At 37.0% G+C, this 17381-nt stretch overlaps 1 protein-coding gene across 2 annotated transcripts in view; it reads right to left on the reverse strand.

Annotated features, from left to right (window-relative positions):
• Nucleotides 1-17381, reverse strand: part of CDC123 (cell division cycle 123) — a 67916-nt gene that overhangs the window by 16509 nt on the left and 34026 nt on the right. For both annotated transcript variants that reach the window (XM_036908105.2, XM_036908104.2), the window contains 4 exons: nucleotides 14329-14377; nucleotides 11002-11077; nucleotides 9492-9614; nucleotides 8595-8623 (listed from right to left, as the gene is read on the reverse strand). In XM_036908105.2, coding sequence (XP_036764000.1) covers nucleotides 8595-8623; nucleotides 9492-9614; nucleotides 11002-11077; nucleotides 14329-14377 — 277 coding nt within the window. The remainder of the gene's footprint in view (nucleotides 1-8594; nucleotides 8624-9491; nucleotides 9615-11001; nucleotides 11078-14328; nucleotides 14378-17381) is intronic.

Consider the following 17381-nt stretch of genomic DNA (forward strand, 5'->3'; position numbering starts at 1 on the left):
GAAGGCAAGTAGTGATTCTACAACATTTTGCTATGCTGATGGACAGTGACTGTAAAGGGGTTTATAGGGGGGACCTGGTATAGGGGAGAGCCTAGTAAACATAATATTCGTCATGTAAGTGTAGATTAGTGATACCAAAAACAAAGCAAAAAAAAAAAAAAAAGGGCAGTTCCTGTGTGGTAACCTCCAACGAGTTCTACACAAGGGTATAAAGGGCATACAAAAGTGTAGGCAAAGGGTCTGTTTGTGTTTATACAGAGGATCAAAGCCTAATTGGGCTACCCCGGAAATGAACTAAGATACGATATGAAAAAGAACTTCCAACATCTGCACTCTCTGGAAGACTCATGCCAGAAGATGATCATCAAAAAACCCCAACAATGATCCACGCACTGCTACAGCTGTAGATGCACTCATCCCACCAGTTCCTGGACTTGCCATGGGAATGAGGAAGGAGATATCTAAGCTGGCCTGTGCATACAGTAAAACAACAAATTTGACTGGATCTATACTGTTGGAACTCAACCAAGAATTTGGAGAAGTTCAAATTGTAGCGCTCCAAACTCTTACAACTACAGACTATTTACTGTTAAAAGAACATATGGCATGTGAACAGTCCCCAGGAATGGGTTGTTTTAATTTGTCTGATTTCTCTCAGACTGTTCAAGTTCAGTTGGACAATATCCACCATATCATAGATAAGTTTTCACAAATGCCTAAGGTGCCTTAATGGTTTTCTTGGTTTCACTGGAGATGGCTGGTAATTACAGATATGCTTTGGTTATGTAACTATACTCCTATTATGTTAATGTGTGTGCGCAATTTAAGTAGTAGCTTAAATCCTATATATGCTGAAGTTACTCTACAAGAAGATATGTCAAAGAAATAATCAATCTTCCCATGTTTTCTTCCGCCTGCTACTTCTATAGCTTTTCTTCTTCCTTCCTAATTACAACCCTTAAATAGAATTCGTGCCTCATATCAAATTTACCGAGTATCATAACTCCTCCAAGTGGTAAAGATACCTCAAGACAAATGCTGGGCATAGAAGCCACAGGGCATAAATATGCAAAGAAGTAAAAAGCTAACCTTTTCAAACAATAAGGCTTCCCTCTCACTTACCAACTTCACATTTCCCTGTATGGCCCCGGAAGATGACTGGGTAGCCAGAGACGGGTAAGATTCCTCAAGGGAGGAACAACCTAAGACAGGCACAGTCGCAGGGGGGCCATCAGGTGAGAAATTGGGGATCAACAGAGGTGAGGCTTAGAACCTCACCCCCCCTGTTCTGAGAGAAATCTTCTGCATACGTGGATGTTTTATTGCCCTGGTCTAGCTTGGATTAACACATAGTCTACAGGCACACACCTGATCATCTACATTTGCTCTCTTACAACACTAAACTATGTTTTCTACCTTTATCTTGTATCTACCTACCACTTCAGCATTTTATTAAAAATAATAATAATAAAGAGAGAAATGTGGTATCCACATATAAATCAAGTATAAAAACCAAATGAGTATTCATATTTGAACTGACTGTTTAGAGTTCATAATGCATGAGCAAAACCGAAAGTTTCTGTGATGACTGCCCTTGTACTGTTCACTATGTAACTTATTCACTATGTAAGAATTTGTTCTCCATGTAAGAACTTGTTTGTTATGCCTCAGAAGATTGGAGACTGACGAAAATTAGGCTTGGGGTGGATTAATGATTGTGCATTGAGCATTGACTCCCCTATACAGAATTTTATTGTCGTTAACAACCATTTGATCAATAAATATGAGAGATGCCCTCACAAAAAAAAAAAAAAAAAAAAAAAAAAAAGGACAGCCTTCCAATGGTAAAATAAATAAGTAACCAGGATGTAATGTATAGCATAAGGAATATAGTCAAGATATTGTAACAGCTTGGTAGGGTGATAGCTGGAACCTAGAATTATGTATATAAATGTTCTACCACTGTGTTGTACACTTGAAACTAATGTAATGTAATACTGTGCGTCAACTACCCTTCAATAAAAAATAATTATTTAAAAAAAAAAAAAATATTAATTGGCCATATATGTTTTGGTTAATGTCTGGAGTCTCTATTCTGTTCCATTGGTCTGTGGCTCTGTTCTTGTTCCAGTACCAAATTGTCTTGATTACTGTGGCTTTGTAGGAGAGCTTGAAGTTGGGGAGCGAGATCCCCCCCACTTTATTCTTCCTTCTCAGGATTGTGTTGGCTATTCGGGGTCTTTGACGGTTCCATACGAATTTCTGAACTATTTGTTCCAGTTCATTGAAGAATGCTGTTGGTAAATTGATAGGGATTGCATCAAATCTGTATATTGCTTTGGGCAGGATGGCCATTTTGACAATATTAATTCTTCCTAGCCAGGAGCATGGGATGAGTTTCCATTTGTTAGTGCCCTCTTTAATTTATCTTAAGTGTCTTGTAGTTTTGAGGGTATAGCTCTTTCACTTCCTTGGTTAGGTTTATTCCTAGGTATTTTATTCATTTTGATGCAATTGTGAATGGAATTGTTTTCCTGACTTCTCTTTCTATTAGTACATTGTTAGTGCATAGGAAACCTACAGATTTCTGTGTGTTAATTTTGTATCCTGCAACTTTGCTGAATTCCGATATTAGATCTAGTAGTTTTGCAGTGGAGTCTTTAGGGTTTTTTATGTACAATATCATGTCATCTGCAAACAGTGACAGTTTGACTTCTTCTTTACCAATCTGGATTCCTTGTATTTCTTTGTTTTGTCTGATTGCCAAAGGCTAGGACCTCCAGTACCACGTTGAATAACAGTGGGGAGAGTGGGCATCCCTGTCTTGTTCCCAATCTCAGAGGAAAAGCTTTCAACTTCTCGCTGTTCAGTATGATGTTAGCTGTGGGTTTATCATATATGGCCTTTATTATGTTGAGGTACTTGCCCTCTATGAACATTTTGTTGAGAGTTTTTATCATGAATGGATGTTGAATTTTGTCAAATGCTTTTCAGCATCTATGGAGAGATGATCATGTGGTTTTTGTCCTTCTTTTTGTTGATGTGGTGGATGATGTTGATGGATTTTCAAATGTTGTACCATCCTTGCATCCCTGGGATGAATCCCACTTGGTCATGGTGTATGATCCTCTTGATGTATTTTTGAATTCAGTTTGCTAATATTTTGTTGAGTGTTTTTGCATCAACGTTCATCAGGGATATTGGTCTGTAGTTTTCTTTTTTGGTGGGGTCTTTGCCTGGTTTTGGTATTAGGGTGATGTTGGCTTCATAGAATGAGTTTGGGAGTATTCCCTCCTCTTCTATTTTTTGGAAATCTTTAAGAAGAATGGGTGTTATGTCTTCTCTGTATGTTTGATAAAATTCCGAGGTAAATCCATCTGGCCCGGCGGTTTTGTTCTTGGGTAGTTTTTTGATTACCTATTCAATTTTGTTGCTGGTAATTGGTCTGTTTAGATTTTCTGTTTCTTTCTGGGTCAGTCTTGGAAGGTTGTATTTTTCTAGGAAGTTGTCCATTTCTCCTAGGTTTTCCAGCTTATTAGCATATAGGTTTTCATAGTGTTCTCTTTAAATAATTCTTTGTATTTCTGTGGGGTCCGTCATGATTTTTCCTTTCTCATTTCTATTTCTGTTGATGTGTGTTGACTCTCTTTTTCTCTTAATAAGTCTGGCTAGAGGCTTATCTAGTTTGTTTATTTTCTTGAAGAACCAGCTCTTGGTTTCATTGATATTTTTTCTGTTGTTTTATTCTTCTCAATTTTATTTATTTCTTCTCTGATCTTTATTATGTCCCTCCGTCTGCTGACCTTAGGCCTCATCTGTTCTTCTTTTTCCAATTTCGATAATTGTGACATTAGACTATTCATTTGGGATTGTTCTTCCTTCTTTAAATATGCCTGGATTGCTATATACTTTCCTCTTAAGACTGCTTTTGCTGCGTCCCACAGAAGTTGGGGCTCTGTGTTATTGTTGTCACTTGTTTCCATATATTGCTGGATCTCCATTTTAAGTTGGTCATTGATCCATTGATTACTTAGGAGCATGTTGTTAAGCCTCCATGTGTTTGTGACCCTTTTTGCTTTCTTTGTACAATTTATTTCTAGTTTTATACCTTTGTGGTCTGAAAAGTCAGTTGGTAGGATTTCAATCTTTTGGAATTTACTGAGGTTCTTTTTGTGGCCTAGTATGTGGTCTATTCTGGAGAATGTTCCATGTGCACTTGAGAAGAATGTGTATCCTGTTGCTTTTGGATGTAGAGTTCTATAGATGTCTATTAGGTCCATCTGTTCTAGCGTGTTGTTCAGTGCCTCTGTGTCCTTACTTATTTTCTGTCTGGTGGATCTGTCCTTTGGGGTGAGTGGTGTGTTAAAGTCTCCCAAAATGAATGCATTGCATTCTATGTCCTCCTTTAATTCTGTTAGTGTTTGTTTCACATATGTTAGTGCTCCTGTATTGGGTGCATATATGTTTATAATGGTTATATCCTCTTGTTGGGCTGAGCCCTTTATCATTATGTAATGTCCTTCTTTATCTCTTGTTACTTTCGTTATTTTGAGGTCTATTTTGTCTGATACTAGTATTGCAACACCTGCTTTTTTCTCTCTGTTATTTGCATGAAATATCTTTCTCCAACCCTTGACTTTTAATCTGTGCATGTCTTTGGGTTTGAGGTGAGTCTCTTGTAAGCAGCACATAGATGGGTCTTGCTTTTTTATCCATTCTATTACTCTGTGTCTTTTGATTGGTGCATTCAGTCCATTTACATTTAGGGTGATTATTGAAAGATATGTACTTATTGCCATTGCAGGCTTTAGATTTGTGGTTACCAAAGGTTCGAGATTAGCTTGTTTACTACCTTACTGTCTGACCTCACTCGCTTATTGAGCTGTTATAAACACAGTCTGATGATTATTTTTTTCCCTTCTTTTTCCTCCTCCTCCATTCTTCATATGTTGGGTGTTCTGTTCTGTGCTCTTTTTAGGAGTGCTCCCATCTAGAGCAGTCCCTCTAAGATACCCTGTAGAGGTGGTTTGTGGGAGGCCAGTTCCCTCATCTTTTGCTTGTCTGGGAATTGTTTAATCCCTCCTTCATATTTAAATGATAATCGTGCTGGATACAGTATTCTTGGTTCAAGGCCCTTCTGTTTCATTTCATTAAATATATCATGCCATTCACTTCTGGCCTGTAAGGTTTCTGTCGAGAAGTCTGATTATAGCCTGATGGGTTTTCCTTTGTAGGTGACCTTTTTACTCTCTCTGGCTGCCTTTAATACTCTGTCCCTGTCCTTGATCTTTGCCATTTTAATTATTATGTGTCTTGGTGTTGACCTCTTTGGATCCCGTCTCTCGGAAGTTCTGTGTGCCTCCATAGTCTGAGCAACTATTTCCTCCCCCAGTTTGGGGAAGTTCTCAGCAATTATTTCTTCAAAGACACTTTCTATCCCTTTTTCTCTCTCTTCTTCCTCTGGTACCCCTATAATGTGGACATTGTTCCTTTTGGATTGGTCACACAGTTCTCTTAATATTGTTTCATTCCTGGAGATCCTTTTATCTCTGTCTGCTTCAGCTTCTATGTGTTCCTGTTCTCTGGTTTCTATTCCATCAATGGCCTCTTGCATCTCATCCATTCTGCTTATAAATCCTTCCAGAGTTTGTTTCACTTCTGTAATCTCCCTCCAGACATCTGTGATCTCCAGACATCTGTAATCTCCCTCCAGACGTCTGTAATCTCCCTCTGGACTTCATTCCTTTGCTCTTGCATATTTCTCTGCAGCTCTGTCAGCATGTTTATGATTTTTATTTTGAATTCTTTTTCAGGGAGAGTGGTTAGGTCTGCCTCTGCAGATCCTTTCTCAGGTGTAACTATCTTGGTCTGGACCAGATTTTTTTGCCTTTTCATGGTGATTGCAGTGGCTGTAGGCAGGTTGCAGGTGTGTCAACTCGGAGAAGAAAGTCCTTTCCTGCTTGCTGGATGCCTTGCCCTTCTCCGCTGCCTGTGACGGCTACCTGCACTCCTGGAGCAGCCACCGGGTTAATCTCCTAACCGGGTTATCTCCTCTGAAGGGGTGTCCTTCAGAGCAGTGCAGAGCCTTGCGGGGAGTGGCAGGCACACCAGGTGCACTCCTCCGTGCTAGCGGAGACCCTGCCAGGCAGCTGTGTGGCAGCAGTGGCCTTTGGGTCTGGCCTGGGCGGCTGTGCATTGGGCTGGGATTCCGGTCGGCTCCTGGGAGCGCGCCTGCTCCCTTTGGCTCCATTCCCAGTGCGCGCAGGGCTTTTCCGCGCAGGCTTCTACCGGGCTCTGGCTTCACTGCCGCCAGTGCACGCAAGCCGCGCCTGGGATGTTCGGTTGTGCCACTGCGGGCTAGCCCTGCAGCACACGGATCTGCTCTCGGTTACTTCTAGCGCTTCCGCCCCCGGCACGCGCTCCCACTCTCCTGCTACTGGGCCCATGTGTCGGGGTCCACGCCAGTTGGAGGAACAACAGGCAGGCTGCCTAGTCCTGTGAGGGGCTTCAGAGCTGCACTGCCTCTGTTTAGGGCGCCTAAGTTTCCCTGGTTTTCCCAGCTGCCCGGACAACTTCGTCCAGCTATGGGGTCCCTGTCTCTTTAAGACTTGCAGAAAGCACTCGCTTTTCTTTTGTCTCGGGCACCGGTTGTGGGGACCTGCCCACAGGTTTTGCTTTTATGTTTCTCTCATATCCAGCACCCTGTGCACCTTGTGTCTGCATTCCGGGTGCGGATTTCTAGAGCTGGTTGTTTAGCAGTCCTGAGCTTCCACTCCCTCCCCGTTCTGACTCCTTTCTTCCCGCCGGGTTTTGGGGTGGGGGAGCGTTCGGGTCCCGCCTGGCCGCAGCTTGTATCTTAGCCCCTTCGTGTGATGCTAAGTTCTCGCAGATATAGATGTATCCTGGCTGTTGTACTGCATCCACTGGAGTCTCTTTTAGGAATAGTTGTATTTATTGTATTTTCATAAATATATATGTTTTGGGGAGGAGATCTCCTCTGAACTACTCATGCCGCCATCTTCCAAATGCTTCATTTTTAATGAATGAATACAACTCCTTCATTTTTAATATCTGTAAAATGGCGTCAAATAATACCTACCTTGTGGGCTTATATGGACAACCTGAATTCAATGAGAATAAAACCCTTCTGGATTGCATAATCAGGACAATGGTTAGGTTTCCTCACTCCCTAAATGATCTGATCCTGCTTGCCACCACACCAATTCCCTGAAATGTTTGTCTCACAGATAAGGTCCTCGAAGGTTGGGAGATCATCTTGGTGGAAGCTTCTTCTTAGAAGCGTGGCATCTAACACAGCAGACATCAATAAATGCTGGCTGCATGGGTGACTGGCCGTGGCCAGCATCTGTCCTTCAGAAGCCAAGCTCGGACTGTCAACTAAGGTTTCCATCCATTCACTCACATAGGCTTCCAATCCTTTTTGTAAGGTGTGTTTCCACTAAGTTGAAACTTTGCCTTGTAATATCCCTCTTCTTCACCAAATCTCAATTTATAACTCCTCTAACTTTTAAAAGACACCATCACCCTTGAAGGCAGAGGTGAAAACAGAGTAAGTGATGCCTTTCGACCTAACAGAGGCAAGTAACAGTTAACAATTATTTAAGGACATGACCATATGGGACATATCTTTTGCCGAAAAATGACTCAAAGGTATCATAAGCATCATCCAATGCTATGAGCATGGAGAGGGAATAAGAAATACGTGGGTAACATTTGGTAAACACATGGGTCACATATTTAGAAAACACACATGCTGTGTTCTTAACAACTAAGTCAATAAGCAGTAATCACAAAACTGGCAGTGACTCCAATTTCTTTGAAAAGATTTCATGTCTTGACAATGAAATCTCTGCTGTAGGATTTATTAAATCAGGTTTTTGTTTTCTTGTTCTTACAGACATTTCCATCACTTTCAAGATTTACGGAATGAATATAAATGACTCTGATCCTCATCTTCAGTCTAAAGGTCACAGTGACCCAAATCATGCTATGGAACTTTCATTTGACTAAAAATAATTATCTAAATATCAAATGACAAATTCCTGGCCACATTTAAGTGTGCAAATTGAAACTATTTTAAGCAGGCCCAGACCCCTGACAAAAATGGAAAGTAGGACATAGGGTAGCCATTGAGCCATTTGTTAAACTAATAATCTGTAAGTCTGTGGCACATAATTATTGAAGACACTGTGTCTCCTAATGTTAAGTACATTTTAATGGTAGACTGGTCATTTATTTTTAATTTTAAAACATTTTCAACTGAAGTATTAGTGACATACAATATTATTGTATTAGTTTCAGGTGTACAATACAGTATACATTATACACATCATAAAATGCTTACCACAATGAATGTAGTTACCATCTGTCACCATTCAGTTATTATAATATTATTGACTATATTCTCTATGCTGAACTTTTCAGTAAGGGGAGATTCTTGACCACTATGAATTCTAATCACCTTAGTTCATTTGAGAAAATATTTTTTTGGGCAGTGGGCCCTTTACATACATAAGCACTCTACTTATAAGACCAGACCTGATTTTAAAGCATACGATGTAGTTTTTACTTACCCTGCTGTCTCTATATATATCGAATACAACTGTAAAGGAGAAAAAACTCAAAGTTAATACCAAACTATGATTTTCATGATCTAAGCTACCTTTTGATAAATACTATTAGTTACTTAAACAGTGAATATACTTGATCTTGAGGTCTTCATGCTTATAAATCTCAAAACTTCAAACATAAAAGGGCATCCTGCAATGTTTTATTACATAATTTTGTTTTCATTTTCTCTACCCTCAGCGATAATCCCTTATATTTATAAATGCAAACCAAACTGACATCATCTCAACCAGGTTTACCATTACAAACAGGCTATATGTAGTAGTTAGTGAAAGGGGCATCGATCACTTTTGGTGGGGAATGAAGTGAATACAGTCTGTGGTCAGAAAGCATAAAGTCTGGCTATGCTTATGGCATGCTTAATCTTTCTTTCAAAATCAAATCTGCCATAGACCTCCGCTTTTCAAGCAGAAAAAAAGTAAATCATAGCAGATATAATTTTAAGATGCATGAAAACTCTCATACAATATACTTTTAATTCTTAAAAACATCTCATAAATGTTTACTTTGTAATTGATGTTATCTGATCATTCAAATAAAAAATCTAGATAGATCAGTCAGCTAGGTAATCTAATCCTAAGAACAGCAGCATTTTATTCTCTGCTGATAGACTCTTTGAAATGTGTGATAACTGTCACAGTATTAAAAAGGAACTCTCGTTGATTAAATATAAATATACAAAAAAAAAAACTATCAGCAATACCAAATAGTAATATAGTAAAACGCTTAAAATACAGTGTTTCAAATTGTTTTAAAATATGCACCACCAACCCTGAAGTAAGATTCAGTAACATTACGTATATATTTCATTTCATTTCACTAGGTGAATAAAAAGTACTCACAGTCTTCATCTAAGAATTTATACTGTATGTGTTTCTTGAAAAAGTCTTGTATGCACCTGCAAATCTCTTCCTTTTGTTTAGAAATATGATCATAGTATTGTGTGTAGTCCCTTTGAGAAATACCTGATAAAAAAATGTTACATTCCATTATTATATAATATTATTTTCAAAACACCAAAATGTGCTTGAAACTTCTTCTATGAAAGAACCATTAAAGTGGGTCAGAAGACCAACCAGATGAATATTGCCACATTATATACAGAAAGAAAACTTAGCAGTTGTAGAAGTCTGTCTGGATAGGTGAATCCTAAAGTTCCATTTTCTTACTTTAGAAACAGGAGTTATTTTTACTTAGTACAATGGAAAGAATCCAAAGCTGTAAAAATGCTTGTTATGTACAAACTGAAAAAAGCAATTTTAAGCCTGCACATTTAGTCAATTGCTGCTTTGATTTTTCCAATGAACTTTTCACAAATTGGTATTTTCCACTTTCTTAGGGAAAATTTAAAATATTCCTCACCATTATGACTCCCATATTAATATTGTACTTCAGAGAATAGCGTGTTTTTCTTGTTCATACGTGCTGTGCTACCCTGCCTTCACAAGCTTGATGTTTCAAGCCATGGAAAAGTAAACATTTCTGTCTTCAGAGTGACTTGTTGACATTACTCCAAATGCTCTAAAGGGACTACTGTAAAACACCCTTGATTTGCCCTAGGCCTAGGAAAACGTTTACTGCTCTGAAAGTAGGGCTTCCATCCAGATTCTTAATCGCATGCCAACATGTCTCCCTTCTTCAGCTGTGCTTATATGATGTTTTTCATGAATACTTAACAATATAAATTCAAACACCCCAAGTTTCTTCTAGGTAAGTTAATACATGTCAACATCACATTCAATAAATAAATAGTGTTGACTTGATTCTGTTCTAATTACACTTTTCTTGGTTGAAGATAAATTTTACTTCATGGAAAATGTACATAAACCAAAAACAAAATTTTCTTCACTATTTAACTTGTATAAATATAAACCAACAAAATAGTAACATGAGAGGAAAGAAAATGGATGACTTTTAAATTATGCACTTACTTGTCCATATATTTTCTCTTGCTAGAATAATAAACAGTGTTCCAATAATAGAAAAAAAGTTTCAGAAATTTGGCTTTTTATCTTACTTAAAATAAATTGTGTTTTGATTTAATAGTTAAGAAAGTCCCAGAAAGTAAGCAGGTAATATTATGCATATCCTAACTTGGGAATGATAAAGACCATCATTTTCAGCTTTGGACTCCAGACAGACATGATTAATGCACAAGACTACTTGCCATGGAAACTGAATATGACCTCAGGATCCTCATCAGTATAGCATTCTAGAAAGTCAGTACCACTTGGTTAGAAGTAGCATCTGAGATAAAAACTGAATGTTACCCCTGTCTTAACTACTAGAAACTTACTTACATCAAAAGCTTGTTTCCTTTTAATGATTACTTTCAAGGAAAAAAAAACTCACCAATAAGCTTGTTTTCTTTGACAAAACATCGGAACTCAGCCCCAGGAATTAATTCACACCATTTTCGAAGAACAAGCTGCAGGAAAGGAGAAAAGGAGAAAATGTAACACAACTATGTAACAAGGGAATGTTTCCTAGTCTTACAATTTTCTGTCAAGACCTTATCTTAACAACTGCCATTATCAAGCAGTTATTTTTAAAAAGGAATCATAAAACATCCCTGACACAAGATATAGGGAACAGAGCTATGGTCTTACTAGTCTAATAAGCACAGGAAGTTGTGTTAAAACTGCTTATGACAAAAATGCATCTTTGTCATTTATTCATCATTTTGAGAGTTCTGACATAATTTACAACTTCAAGGATGATGAAGTTGAATCTTTTCATTGTGCCACAAGTAGCCCGTTAATTCATGTTCTTTGCCCCTTTAAGAACATCAAAAAATAAAATAATTTCAAAGTTACCTACCTTAAGTACCATACTTAACTCTGACAAAATTATTATGGTCTGTCACAAAGAATCACTATAACGCTTCCAAGACTTTGCCATTATTTTAAAGTAAAATGCTTCTGCCAATGGCCCAAGTCATAAATGGATCTTATTCCTGTAATTAATTATTTAATATATGCAAATTCTCATATACTATTGAATTACTACTATTTTATAAATAGTACAGTTGACAAATGTATGCTTCTGAGTCTGTTTTCAAAATATTCTCTAGGGAAAACTTAATTCTGTTCTTTTAAAGTATTAACTGTGATAAGTGGCGATGCCTCCAGCTTCCCTATGTGGTCTTACACCTATTCACCCTCCACATTTTGAGACAGAATCTGAATTACTCTAGGCTCCATTTCCAGAATCCCCCAGGGGGCTCCGTACCCTCCCCTCCCATAGTTTATTGTGTATAGTAAGCACATACACACCATGTTTTACTACAGTCATTTGATAAAGTCTCTCTTCCCTTCTTAATAGTAACTAAGGGCACGGACCTGAGTCTTAATTATCTTTGTGTCCCCAGCACAAGTATATAATACCTAGCTGGTCCTTAAGAAATGTCAGCGAAAAAGCAAATATATAAGATAAGCAACCACTAAAAATTATGATTAAAAAAATATTTAATGACTTGTAAAATACATTATATTGTATGTGGAAAAAAAAGGTATGCAAATTATCTAATGAAGAGATTGTGTGTACACACACACACACACACACACACACACACACACACACACACACTCTCTCTCTCTCTCTCTCTCTCTCTCAAGAAAGGGAAGTTAACGGCCAAAATGTTAATACTGAGGAGGACATATCTGGGTGTAGGTTCCTCATATTTTCTTATACTGTTAGATTTTTTATAGTAAGTTGCTTTTCTTTAAAAAAAGAATCTGTACTGTTAAAATATCCCTTACAAATTAAAAATGCACTGATGTCAATTTCCATTAATTTGAGCTCTTGGTCAAGTTCACATATTCTGTATTCGCCATATTTCTAAAAAGAACCTAATTATTAAATGAAGAACTAAAAAAATTATACTATTTCTATATATTAAAAGCCAGTGCTGGCAAATATTTTTTTTAATGATTATAGTAATTTTATTTAAGCAACAAAGATATAAGCAGTTGTTGCAAACTCCCATTAACTTTTTGGAAAATGTGCATAACCTTTACTTAAATAATGTTTTAGACAGGTCATACATACATTGTGTGAAAAAATACAAAGGGTAAAAGGTGGATCTTTTAACCACCCCAGGGCTGTCCCTCTGTCCTCCTCAGAGATAACTAGTGCTGTTAATTTCCCATACATCTTTCCAGAAATAATCTATGAATATATGAGCTTGTGGTGTATGTATATGTCTCTTTAAATGCATACAGACAGGCGTACAAGATACCTAGGGTTCTGCTTGCAACGTGTTCATTTTAATAACTCTAAGAATATCACTTAACGGCTTCTAAAACTGGGTTTTGAACCCATTACACTAATATGATGGCATATTCCCCAAAAAGCAGTAAAAGAGCTAACTGCTGGTGAAATATATTTTGGGGACAGATGATGACATCAAATGCCTCAGGGCAAGGTCAGAGAAACAATTTTTTTTTCATTTTTTTTTCCCAGCACAAAGTAATAAGAATCTGGCAGGTGGTTAATAGATTCTTACTCAATGAAACAACAGATATGAACATTATTACACAGAAATAATGTCATAAAAAATGCTGAATTACCTGGGAAAATGTTCATACTATGCTATTTTTTTAAAGAAAGTCTTCACAAATGGTATGTAAAGATCTTAATTACAGATACTAAAAGATTTTACTAAAAGATTTACTAAGTGTTTGGTGGCCTGGTAAATAGAAAATTAACTGTCCTGGACCCCCAGTACAATCACACAGAACATACACCATTATTTTCCCAACACACTAAAAATTACTTGATACTACAAATCAGTGGACAAATTTTGAAAGCATCTATATTTACAAAGGTGACTGGAAACAAATAGACAATGAAGACATTTTTAAAAAATTCACTGGACTAACTCGAATCAGTGTTATAAATCCAGTACAAATGTTTTGCACTTATGGAGCAGGATGGTTATCCTCTCCTCAACTAACTATGAGCTGTCAATTTCCAAAAGTATTACATTTTGACAATGCAAGTACAAGAAGAACCAGGAGTAATGATAAAGCGAGAGTCTATCATGCATACAGTTGAGATCTAGAGTCAGCATTTAAAAGAAAAGTCTGCTCCAGATTCATTACTAACAGCTAAGAGGTTAGTTGTATCCAAGAACACTGTGTGTGTGCATATGTACCTGTGCACATGGTGTATATACCTTCAAACTAAGAAAATATGGAATAAAAATTTGGGTCCTGCTATGTTTAAATTATTACAATTTCTAATAACGCCACTATCCTTTTATTCTTACTCCTGTATGTCATTTTTAAAATGAGTGAATATAATAAATAAAAGGTCCTCTGGGCCTAACTGTAAATGGTGTTGACTGTTTTTCCTCATATACCAGGTTAAAAAGTTTACTCAGCTTAAGCTGAATGGTAAGAATAAAGAAGTTTCTGTTACAAAATAAAAGAAGTATAAAATATGTATATTCTGTAGCACAAATACACTATGTATACAGTATGTGTATATATATATATATATATATATATATATGCATATAAAATACATTTTATAGCTCAGAAACTTAAAAATCCAATGGTTCTAGGTTCTACAGAAATTAATCCAAAAAAATTTCACTTAAAAATAAATAGCAATTCCCAACACATCTTCATCTAGGATTATTAACTTCATCAATATATAAAAAAAGATTCTTACCTCATATTCGATACAAGGATCTGGGGTGTCATCAGTACAATGAACAAATCTTTGAGGGTAAAAAAAAAAGGCAATTTAATCTTTTTTTATAGTGTCAGTTTATGCATACACATCACTTACATTTAACATAAGAGCAAGGTTTTTACTAAAAGCATTCAGAAATAGGAGAATAATTCAAATTCAATTAACATTTATTAAGCACTATTTGACATCAGGCATTAACCTAGGCCTCCTGAAATGTTATTACTTAGTCCTCAAAATAACTTTATGAGCTACAAAAATCTCATTTATAACCTCCATTTTTCTGTCACAAGACAAAAAACTAAGACCCAGAAATGACCAAATTTAATGACCAGGCCAGGACTCTAAGTCAAACTGTCTAGCTCCAGATTCCAAATGAAGGCAGGAAGGTACTGCTGTTTTATGATTCTCACGCTGTTCTTTGGGGCTGAACTAGGAGTCAACTTCGCTGCTGACTTAATCTCTGCCATCTTCAACCACACAGTGAGTGGTTAATGTGCTTCCCCAATGTGCTATTTAAAAACGTATTTGGTAGAATTACTCATTCCTCCATTAATATTTACATTATCTATTTTATATGTAATACTATATAATTATAAAATTAATTATTCCTCCATAATTATGACTTCATTATTGCCCCCCCCCCCAAATATCCTGTTTCATAAACAATTTTTCCCATTCTTTAATAAAAAATGCCCACCTATGGCAAGGACTGGCTGGGCACTGGGAATAACAAAATGACCAGGAGCCCCATACCTTTTATGAGTTTAGAACTAGCAGGGAAAGCTTAACAAGCAAAGGGTTTCAAAATGCTGAAAATAAAAATACTCTGCTCGCAGAGCCGAAAGCCTGCTTGAGCTCTCTGCTGTGTGCAAGGAAGGGAGTGACAGTCAAGGCTGCTTCACGCAATGAGAAGAGAAGGGTCCACCAGACAGCAAAGGGGAGCCTAGGCAGAGCTAAGGCAGGCGAGGGCACGGGCACAGAATGCCAGGGGAGGATTGCCAAAGAACACGGTGCAGACAAATGTTGGACAAGGAGGAGCATCCAGATCATGAAGGGTCTTGTTTGCCCAACTAGGGAGGTTGTACTTTATTATATAGACACTGGGGAGCTAAAAAAGTTTCTAAATGTGTGAGGGAGATTAGGCTTTAGGAACATCACAATGGCAACGGTCCTGGATAGCATGGGGGAAGGGGTGGCAAGTTGAGTGGTGGAGAGATGAGTTCAAAGGCTGGCTGCAATAGCCCAGGGGAGATGAGGGACTACTGCAGAGAGGGGAGGAGAGGAGACTGTATAAAGATATTTAGGACACAGTCACTATTACTGGGTGACTAAAGTGAGAGGTGAGGCAGAAAAGAGGCCACAATGGCTGGGGTGTCTGGTTGGATGACCAGCTGATGGTGATGGGAATGCCATTCACGAAGAGATGAAAGGCAGGTGATGTTGGGTGAGGCAAACACAGGACATGACTATGTCTGCATGTGTGGAGTTGGACACATCCTAGGAGAATCACGTAGAGAAGCAACTGGAAATCAAGAAACTCAAAAGGCAGGGAGGAGTGGGAGATAATTATCTAGAAGTGATCATCGTATGGGTATAATAGCTGAAATCAAAGAAGTAATAGAAGCAATCACCTCAGGCTGATGACAGAAGCCCAGGGAATACCAACAAGTAAAGAGTAAGCACAGCGTGCTGTCAAAAGACATTTTCATTAAACACACACACACACCCCAAAAATTTCTTTTAAAGATATCTTAAGCAATATACAAGTATAATTGAGTTTGAGGAGCTTTTTAAATTTCCCTTTATATTATAAGATTGGAATTCTCTACAAGCATTTATGATTTATACTACAAACAATAACAATTCTAATTTATTTGGTTGGCTGAGAAAATAAGCACTTTAATTCCTACAACTGGGCACTGCCTGATATAAATTTGAATTACAAAGAAAGAGACACATAGGACACTTTGTGAAAAGCAGAGGGCTTTCTCTGTATTTTTTTGTATTTTCTCTGTGAACAGGTATCATATGAAACATTTTACATTTGTCATCTCATTTAATCCTTGCAATAGTCCTATACCCACACTTTCACCTGAGGATACCAAGGCTCCAAGAAGTGATAAAATCTTGGGTTGGGAGGGCAGCCAACCACCTGCTGCCCATTTCTCTCAAGGATGAATGTTGTGCAGTTGTTGTTAAAGCTCTCCAATTTATCTAGTGTTTGTGGGTTCAACTGAACCCACAAACACTAGATAAGTTGGAAGAAATATGTATGTACTTGCTATTCTCTTTCAATAAATATACCTAATAAATTTTTCTACATTTCAGAAGATTCCCTTGCCTTTTTTTCCCCTAATTTAGTACAGCCTAAACATTTTAATTGGTAAAAAAAAACTGCTCATCATTTAAAAAATTCTATTATAAATTATCCTTAAGACATTTTCCTCAACTCCTTTTTAAATTCTAAATGAAAACATAAAAAATGCTAAAAATCCATGCAATATTTTAAGGGATTGAAGAACTGTGTGGGAAGAGAATTTTTCATAAAGAATTTTTCACATGAGAAAGTCACAATACAGTATGCTTTTAAACAATAAAAGAGGTCACAAAATAATACAATTCAGTACAATACAGCAATTTCATTTTCAAAAGCATGCATTGAGAAGTATCAAAATGTTAACAACAGTTCTTTTCCAGCAGTGACTGTTTAATTTCTTCGGCTGCTTATCTGTAGTATTTCTAACATTATATTCACCATATCAAATATATATGTTACACTTCTTTCGACTTCTAAATTTGAGGAAATAAAAAATACATGAAAGGGCAAAGTGTATATATATTGCTTTTATAGTAAGAAGACTACTGAATTTACTTTAAAAGTTAATTTTACATTTTGCTATATAAATATTGAATTATTTTACTGTACACCTTAAACCAATGTTACTTCAATTATACTTCAATTGAAAAAAGTTACTATTTTAGTTTCTAACTAAACAATAATTATGATAAAACTGAGTTGTCTATCTTAA

The sequence above is a fragment of the Manis pentadactyla genome, chromosome 3 (assembly GCF_030020395.1).
Source record: "Manis pentadactyla isolate mManPen7 chromosome 3, mManPen7.hap1, whole genome shotgun sequence".
NCBI lineage: Eukaryota > Metazoa > Chordata > Mammalia > Pholidota > Manidae > Manis > Manis pentadactyla.